Here is a 9,407-nt window from a genome sequence, read left to right as displayed (position 1 = left end):
TGCCAGCACCGGAGAGTGTCTGCCAGCTCTGAGACCTTCAGCAGGGTTCGCGCTGTTAAGATGCGAGAAAAAAAAAAGGGGTCTTTAAATAAAATAAAAGTTAATTTTTCTGTGGCCTGCCCCTCACAACCAAAGCTGTGTTAGCAGGGTTCCTGCTGCCATTACGCCACTAAGCCCTGTCACGGGGGCGAGGCCTCGCAGGGGCGGGGCGGCCCCAGGCCTCGGTGCTCTTCCCTTCACGGGGCGGCCGGCGGGGCCGGGCTGCTTGGCGGCGCTGAGCCGCGGGGAGCCCTCAGGAGCTGCGATGAACCAAGCCCCAAACGCTCCGTTTTTTCCCATCGCGAAGCAAGCCCCGTGCCACACAGGAGTGAACAAGCTGTGCCGGCGGAACACGCTGTGAGAGGCTGCGCGGAGCAGAGCTTCTGGCCGGAGGACAGCCTGGCAGCCCACGCTTGGTGTGGATGGGATATGCTGAAAATGCTGAACTCTGCTTAGGCTGTGGACATTGGTGCGCATACCGATCTGTAATTCTTGTAAGTGTAGCATTGCAGTAACTTCTGCAATGTTTTCATACGCTGGTTTTAAGCCGTATAAGAATTGTGGCTGCTTTTGGACTGTAATTCTGTAAGAAATTTTAGATACTGATAATTTATGATTTTGGATCGTGTCATATTAGTTTTTTTATTAGATAGATGACACCAGGTATGAAAGACAGTGATTAATTTAGTAATGCACGCTCTCTTCTCCCACTTTTATATATACTATTATTAGCACTTGTGGTATTTTGGAAATGCCAGCGGAGTTTTGTACCACTGACTTAACCCAGCAGAAGACAAGTTGGCAGGCCACGGTAGAGTTGTTCAGGAGCAACAATCCCCTCCCATTTCCTCTGACTTGCAGCAGGTGCATCTCTGCCTGGCTCTCTCATCCTCCCAGTGGGAATACAGACCTTTTTTTTTTTTCCTTTTTTTTTTTTTCTTCCCCCCCCCCCATTTCAGAAGCATTTTGAGGCTAGACCCTTCAGTCTGCTGGGGCTTCCAACACCTCCATTCCCGTGTTGCTGCTTGTACTGACACCAGAACAGCCCTAAGCCTTATTCCAAAGAAACAAGATGCTACATTCAGTCTCCTCTTCGAGCACTAGGCCCTGGGCTATTTGGTCAAAATACATTCCTACTGCTTTGTGTAATTTAGTTGTTGCTTTCTCAATTGCATTATTTACATTAAGGAAACAAGGACATGGATCTGCTTCTCTACCAGTAAAATTCTACAGCTATCACTGATTATAACATAAGCACACAACAGGAAAACGTTACATTAAACATTCAGTGGTTTTTAGGTTTGGAGTTGTTATGGTCGCTTCTGTATTTGAGGAATCTTCAATATTTGTGTTTGAATGGTGGACATCACGTCTATCATAACCTCCAAAATACCCTAATTTTCTTGGCAAGTCACAATAAGGAACATACGACTTTTCAAAGTCCTTTTTTAAATATGCACAAGTCATAGTAATGGATTATGAAAAAAAAAAAAGATGCCATGCAAGGATAAATAGCAACAGAGAGTATTATACATTAAAATGAAAAATAAAATGCCAGTTTCAGTCTATATAAACCACTCAATCCTTTGGTGTTTGTGATTAGTTTCATTTTTATACTAATAAAAACACTACTTTGTGCATTAGAGACAGCCTATATTAAGCAACATCACCATTAGTACATGAAGTTCATGTAGCTTAGATAAAACTAATTCTCAAATGAAATGAAAGTCAGGTGAAGTTAAATAAATACGATGCCAGGGATTAACATTTAAAAGTAAATGCCTGTTCTGTAATGTGTACTTTACCCTCTTGCAGGAGAATAGATAAGCAGTAAGAAGAGCACAACTGGTCACAGAGCACACCATGGGTATCTGTTTTCTTCTGTTAATTGTAGGGGTTTGCTGGGCACAGTACAACCCCAACACTCAGGCTGGGAGGACTTCTATTGTTCATCTCTTTGAATGGCGCTGGGCCGATATTGCTCTTGAGTGTGAACGCTATTTAGCTCCTAATGGATTTGGAGGAGTTCAGGTATGTCTGTTCCTATCAGTAGGTAGTAAAATTGCTTCATTGATGGTAATTTCTTTTTCAAATGAAAATATTCAATTTACCAAAGGACAGGTACTGAAACAGAAAAAAAAAGAATAAAAGAAATTGGTAGTGCGAGTAGTAAATGCTGGCAATATGTTCCTCAGCCATCATTATGTTAGAGTGAATTTATTTCATCATTCCAAAGCACATGTTTTGCTCTATGTGCTATTATGTTTAAATGAATTAGAATTGCTTATCACTGGCTAAACCTCTAAATCTTTTTTTTTTTTTTTTTTTTATACTACTGTGAATAACCTAAACTTATCTGCTTGATATTTAAATCAAAAGAAGTGCTTAAGAACTAGATAAACATAAAATTAAACTATGACTAAGAAAAATGAGCTCCCAGGAAAAGTACCAAAGTGCTGAAGATTTCAAATAAATTAAAATGCTACTAATTCTGTTCACCCAAGCTGGCAAGCTTCTCTCTGCCTGTCAGAGTGTCCGAGTACGCCATTAAAAGGCCCAGCTTCACATCATTTCAGACTATTTGATCTGTGAGGCATGCAGTCCAAAAGATGATTAGGAAACTATCTCCATGGACATAATTTTTCTAATATGTTTCTAACTGCTGAACATCTGGGCCTAAGTCTTTTAATTGCAGCTCGCTACAGTTTAAGAAGAGGATACTGGGGATCTGTGTGGGTTAAGTATTGTGAGTTGCTTCCATTAAAGGGACCTTGTTTTATATTTTTATGTTCTTTCTCTAACGATACTGAGCAAACGTAATTAAACCATTATTGGTATCCTGTTACCAAGAGACACCATCTTATTCACAGATCTCACCTCCAAATGAAAACGTTATTGTTGCTGACCCCTGGCATCCATGGTGGGAAAGATACCAGCCAGTCAGCTACAAGCTCTGCACACGATCTGGAAATGAAACCGAATTTAGAGACATGGTGACCAGGTGCAACAGTGTTGGAGTAAGTGCTTAGAAAACCTTGTGGTGTGTGTAGCGCTAGGATATAGACATCAGCTAATGTAGAAGGGAAGACAAGGTAGCTGTGGAGTAAAGATGTTTTTCTTCTATGTGTTGAGCTGTGTGTTGTACCACAACTGCCGTATATTAATAAAAGAAGTATCTTAAATAAAATGTTGAGGGAAGCAAGCAAGCAGAAATAGGAGGATATGGCAGGAGGTAAGAGAAAGATAACATTCTTCAGATAGTAGCACTATGGAAAGTAACTTTCTTAAGCTGAAACATGAGCATCATTCTGTAGGTGCATATTTATGTGGATGCGGTAATCAACCATATGTGCGGAGGTACTGCTGGTGCTGGCAACCATTCTACTTGTGGAAGCTATTTCAATGCAAAGACTGAAGACTTTCCAGCTGTGCCATATTCTGCCTGGGACTTTAATGATGGTAAATGTAAATCTGAAAGTGGAGACATTGAGAACTATCATGATGCATCTCAGGTAAAACCTAAAACTATAAATGCATTTTTATGTCCATCTGTTTCAGGGCTGTTATTTCTTTGCTCCCTTTTACTGTCAGACATCATATAGAAAATAAAACTCATGGAAAACTATCCTAATTGATAATAGAGGTTAGCGTTACTATCATGAACTCCAGTTCTTTATCTAGAGCAAAGGGATAGCTCTACTTGAGCTAATGGCTCACCTTAAGATTTAAGTAATGTGCTTAGGTATTTTATAAGGAGAGTTTTAAAGATCATTAACTCTATTTAGGGATTCTTATTTGTGTTTTCCGTGCTTTAAAAAATATGAATTATTATTTACCCCTTGCTACAATTTGGAAGTTTTCTTTGGTCTTAATTTCAGAAGAGAGAGATTAGGATTTACTAAAGAAAAACAGTAAGGCTAAAATATTGAAAACCAACTTTCTTTTTAGAGATTTCCCTTGCTAAGAAAGACCTCCTTTTGTGCAGATAAGGGGAGTCTGTCTGTTCCTGTGTATCTAATTATATGGTCAGGACTTTAAAACTACCACAGAACTGAAATTATTTTATAAAGATAAATATGTGTTTTGCTTGAGCAATGTCATGCCTTTCAACTGTATTTAATCTTTCCTGAACCTAAGTTTAGGGGAGAGGAGTTTTAGGGAAATGGCAGAAGGGGGGAGATATAAATGTCTCTGGGATCTTGAGCAGCTGTAAAGGGTCATCTCTATTGTAGGTTCTTTAGTACAGGTTGCCACATAGGCTGATGTACCTTGCTGTTTCCACACAGATGTGTCCATAGCTGTGGAAACCCAACATAAGATTTATTAAACATATATTGAGTATACTGAAACACTTTTTTAAAATACTCTTTTTGTGGAAATCTATGACCATCATTCTGTATTTACAAAAACTAAGGCAAAAAAAGAGACAGAAGAGAAGAGTTTAATGTTTAGTAAGACTATAGAATTCAATATATTTTAAATATTTTGAAATATCATTTCCAGAAGTCTTACCTGCATCACAAAAGAAGTAAGTGGACTTGAAATAATAATGAATCCGCGTGTTAATACACTGGACTAAAAATAACATGATATTTTTGCCTTATACTTGCATTAAAAAGCTGATTATAGATTTAATTATGGCTCTCTGGTACATTCCTTCATCACTTGCAGCTGTGTATGCTGGGCAAATGTAGGCTTTGTAATGCTCCTTCTACGTAGAGGACTGTCCATGATGTCAGTCTAGATGACTGTCCAAGGTGTAAGATACGCATGGTGAATGATGAACAGGGAAGGTTTCCTTTTGTCGTTGTAACACAGAGAAATTCAAAGAAACATATGTAGAACATTAGATTTAGGTTGCGGGGTGAAAAATGTTTCATTTCGGAATTTTCATACAGGTCCGAAACTGCCGCTTGGTTAATCTTCTTGATCTGGCCCTGGAGAAGGACTATGTGCGCTCCAAAGTTGCAGAGTATCTGAACTACCTCATTGATATTGGTGTAGCAGGGTTCCGGATTGATGCTGCCAAGCATATGTGGCCAGAGGATGTGAAGGCAATTTTATACAAGCTGAAAGACCTAAATACTAAGTGGTTTTCTGCAGGAGCTAAACCTTTCATTTATCAGGAGGTAATCTCTATTTTCTTAATTGTAGTTTACATACGTCTTTTTTGCAGACAGAGTGTAGACTCAGTCCTGTACCTAAAGCAGTGCTTTGCTTGAGCTGGGCCTGAGCAACTTTCAGTCTTGATCTATAGAAAGTGATGTCAAGATTTAACAACCATAATTTGAAATATCTAATTTGCCTGCAGAAGGTCATTGACATGAAAAGTGCCTCAATTGTTTTGCACCTTTTGGAGCTAGTTAACCTGGAAATCTTATTGAGATGTAATTTACTGCATTGAATTAAATGTAAAAATTCTGTCAATCTCAAAAAGGTAAGATTTCAGTCTCAGAATTTTAAATTATAAGTACATAAATTGCAACAGAGTATTATAAATGGTGATTACGTCTGAAATGGCAACTGATTGCATAATGGTCTGAAACTGTTTTCCCATGGCACAGCCAGTGTTCATTTCACATTCCCAATTTGTGTATGATGTTTCAGAAAGAAATCCAAGTAAGAAAAACAAAAAATAGATTCCAGTCAGTAAAAGCTAAAGTTGCCAGATACATTATATTAAAAATGTGTTGCCAAAAGATCTAAGGCAAATAGGTAATTGTCCTTTACGTATATCATGAAATAAGTAATGAGGTTGCACATGTGCTGGAAGCAGAGGTACTGGTGCTTACATTTTAGATAAAGCTCATGCGGCCCAAGCTATAATTATGCAGTAGTCATCGGACACAGTAAATAGATTGAGGATGGAGATGCAAAAAAAAAAATTTAGTGAGTTTGAGATAAAATTAACAAAATAGCAATCAATGCAATATTGAAAAGAAATCAGATAGTAATATTAGCAAAAGTAGTGACTTTTCATTACCCCTTTCTGTTCTAGTTGTAAGGAATGTTCTTTCACGTATTAGGTAATTGACTTGGGTGGCGAGCCAATCACAGGCAGTCAGTACTTTGGAAATGGCCGAGTGACCGAATTCAAATACGGCGCAAAACTGGGGACAGTGATCCGCAAGTGGAATGGAGAAAAGATGGCCTACTTAAAGTAAGGGCACCCATCGTGCAGCTTGCCTAGGATATGCTGGATGCACAGCTTGGCGGGGTAGATTCAAGTCCTTGTGTTTTTGGCCAGGAACTGGGGAGAAGGCTGGGGCTTTGTGCCTTCTGACAGAGCCCTGGTCTTTGTGGATAACCATGACAACCAGCGGGGGCACGGGGCTGGTGGAGCTTCCATTCTCACCTTCTGGGATGCCAGGTAAGGAATGCGGGGTTGTCTGGCTGATGCCTCTTCCTCTTGCTGATTTGTTTGTCTCTTTGTTCCCCGGCACGCTTTTTCTAGCCACGTCTCATTATGCTTTTGGCCCAACAGGCTTTATAAAATGGCCGTTGGTTTCATGTTGGCTCATCCGTATGGATTCACACGTGTGATGTCAAGTTATCGTTGGACAAGAAATTTTGTAAATGGGCAGGTAAGTTTGTAACGCTCAAGATTCACGTTTGCTAAACTTCTCAAGTGATTTCTCTGTCCAATCTTGGATCGGGTGGGTGGAAATTAGGTGCGCCATCCATCCCGCTTTTTGCTCTGCTTTTTCCAGTAAGAACTTTCAAATGTCTCTTTTCAATAAAAGGACGCCAACGACTGGATTGGACCACCTAGCAACTCGGATGGATCAACAAAGTCGGTTACAATCAATGCGGACACCACCTGTGGCAACGACTGGGTATGTGAGCATCGCTGGCGGCAAATAAGGTAGGAGACTCTGGAGCAAAACGCAGTAAAAGCAGTGACTTTTGCATGATGAGCCTCTTGGCTGTGGAGCTCTTGCAACTCCAGTGACAGCCATTCCTGGCATTTTCAGGAACATGGTTATCTTCCGTAACGTGGTAGACGGCCAGCCTTTCTCAAACTGGTGGGACAATGACAGCAATCAAGTAGCTTTTGGCCGTGGCAATAAAGGCTTCATCGTCTTTAATAATGACGACTGGTAAGTTGGTGGGAGAGACCATATCCCCGAGGAGAAGCAGAGCTCCCCAGCCGAAACGCTGAAAGGGCTCAGGTGTTGGGAGGGGGGATGTCCTTCAGCTAGAGCGCTGACAGGTGAATGGAGAACATCGAAAGCAAGGCTGAGGTGTCTGAGTGGAGCGTCTGAAGATGTACAGATTGCTCGTTAGCATCTTGAGCATCCCATTCCTGTGGTCTGCCGCACATATCGTGTCATCTCCAGTACACCCACAGATGAGTTCGCATGAGAAGAGGCTGGTGCTGTGGACAGAGCAGTGCCCAAGGATGGAAGCAGTAGGAGCTGAAGTTTTGGTAGTTCTGAGCGGGACAGGCACTCTCTCACTTCCCTCATCCAAACTTGCCCGTCCAATCCAAGCCAGTCCAAGCCCGTTCAACCCTAATGGATTGAACGCTCATCACAATTAGGATTACCTTTAGCAGCACGCGTCCTGTTGTGAAGCTCTTTTATGCTTTGATTTTGTCCTGTTCTTTTCTTCCAATGAGAACAACTCCTGCAGCCTGAGCTAGATTCACACAGTGGCCTCCCCATTTCTGGAGGGCTGATAAAGGAGTGCAGGGAGAGAAGCAGGGTCAGGCTTAGTAACTCCCTTGCATCGCATTGCCTTTCCAAGTCATGCAATAGCATCAGCTTCAGAATTCCTTTACCCAGTTGCAAATATCTGTTTTGAAAACAACAGAGAAGCAACGTTCACTGATTTTCACACAGGTACATGAACGTCAATTTGCAAACTGGTCTGCCTGCTGGTACCTACTGTGATGTTATTTCTGGACAAAAGGAGGGCAACGCGTGTACTGGAAAGCAGGTGTATGTTTCTGGGGATGGAACGGCTAACTTCCAGATCAGTAACACTGACGACGATCCATTTGTTGCAATTCACGTTGATGCCAAGTTATAACTTCAATCAGAATTTGTTTCTCTCCTGTCCGTCTGTACGTATGCTGTTTCCCCCATCTGCGATTCCCTGGTGTTCAAGATCCTGTGACTCTCCGTTCCCAGTGAACAATAAATGGCAATCAAACTGAAGAGTGATGTCTTTCCTCCTAATGAACTGGGTCGTAGTAGCATTATCACGTCATAACTGGGGGCCATACCATTGGCAGCTCTTAAGGCTACCAAGAGAGCACTGCATTTCCCAGATCACAGAAACACAGAAGAAAATAAAAAATAAGACAAAAGAAGCCAGCACCTGAGAAAGTTAAAATGTTCTGTGTACAAGGCTGATAGGTGCACGCATAGCCGTAAGCTGGAGCAGGCACATTGGGGCAGGCAGCTGCAAGCAGTGCCTCTGCTTGCCGGCAGAATGTCCTTTCTCTGGGGCAAAGCCAGTGTGGAGCCCAGGTCAGCAGATGGGCTGTGCCAATCAGTTATTCCAGCCTTTGACATCAGTCAAGCCAGTGTGTGGCCTGGTTCACACTCCATTTATGTCCTTTTCGCAAACAAAAGATCAGTTCTCCCACTGTTATCTCCCGTGGCTTCCTGCAAACTAACGGTCATGCTGGCGGTTCCACAGGCTGTTCCACCTCTTTATTTATTTATGTATTTATATTATTTTTTTTCTTTGTTGTTAGGTTGTTTAGTGTTTCTTTTTCATGCTCATGTTAACGTGCAGTCTATCACTCACAAAGTGTGTGATTCTATACTAGCTATGAGATGAACGTTACCTAATCCCAAATGTAAACGTCTAGCCATAAAGATTGCAAGCTCTAACCACCATAACTTTTGTGGAAAATGATTGAAATGACACATATCCACCTGTGGTTTCTGTAAGTATTAGGCAATAAAGGCCTGCAGAATACAGAGAGGGATATATCCCTGCTTGTAATCATTCCTCAATCCAAATGTTCCATGATGTTTGAGTGCAGCATTTATTTTATGTGATGTAGCAATTGAAGAGTCAGTCTTTGCTGTCTGTTTCATTCTAGAACGTCAAAGAAAATAATTCTTGTCACTGTCTTCTTAAGTGAATTCAAAATTTGGTCGCTAAACTGTTCACTGCTTTTGAAAGATCAGGCCTGCACCCAGTCCCTGAAAAGGTGTTGGAACAACTTGTTCTGGACGCTATCTCCAAGCAATTCAAAGAGAAGTATGTTATTTGCAGTAGTCAGCACGGATTCACCAAGGGGAAGTCGTGCTCGACCAACCTTGTTGCCTTCTATAATGGCATCACCAGCTGGGTAGATGGGGGGAGAGGAGTGGATGTGATCTACCTTGACTTTAGCAAGGCTTTCC

General features: G+C 41.4%; 1 protein-coding gene across 3 annotated transcripts; it reads left to right on the top strand.

The window, feature by feature from the left end:
* Positions 1–235: 235 nt before the first annotated feature.
* Positions 236–8,304, top strand: LOC311211818 (pancreatic alpha-amylase-like). 3 transcript variants are annotated; one of them, XM_084290776.1, is made up of 11 exons: positions 236–508; positions 1,855–2,070; positions 2,910–3,056; positions 3,354–3,551; positions 4,938–5,168; positions 6,066–6,199; positions 6,287–6,409; positions 6,524–6,623; positions 6,783–6,904; positions 7,014–7,139; positions 7,884–8,304. In XM_084290776.1, the coding sequence occupies exons 2-11, from the start codon at positions 1,903–1,905 to the stop codon at positions 8,071–8,073; spliced, it is 1,539 nt and encodes a 512-aa protein (XP_084146902.1). In that variant the 5' UTR covers positions 236–508; positions 1,855–1,902; the 3' UTR covers positions 8,074–8,304. The 3 variants fall into 3 exon arrangements, with proteins under 3 accessions (XP_084146902.1, XP_084146903.1, XP_084146901.1); XM_084290777.1 differs by having other exon boundaries at positions 236–533; positions 1,934–2,070; positions 7,884–8,303; XM_084290775.1 differs by having other exon boundaries at positions 236–533; positions 7,884–8,303.
* The last annotated feature ends 1,103 nt before the right edge of the window (positions 8,305–9,407 follow it).

Source organism: Netta rufina (genome assembly GCF_964035555.1).
Source record: "Netta rufina genome assembly, chromosome: 8".
NCBI lineage: Eukaryota > Metazoa > Chordata > Aves > Anseriformes > Anatidae > Netta > Netta rufina.
This window is presented reverse-complemented; position numbering and strand designations above follow the sequence as displayed.

What these genes read in the sequence shown, in the direction of transcription:
- LOC311211818 (XM_084290776.1), top strand. Translation starts at nt 1,903, where the DNA reads ATGGGTATCTGTTTTCTTCTGTTAATTGTAGGGGTTTGCTGGGCACAG. An exon ending in CCAGGTGCAACAGTGTTGGA is followed by an intron (nt 3,057 to 3,353) that starts GTAAGTGCTTAG and finishes ATCATTCTGTAG; the next exon opens with GTGCATATTTATGTGGATGC. An exon ending in CTCACCTTCTGGGATGCCAG is followed by an intron (nt 6,410 to 6,523) that starts GTAAGGAATGCG and finishes TTGGCCCAACAG; the next exon opens with GCTTTATAAAATGGCCGTTG.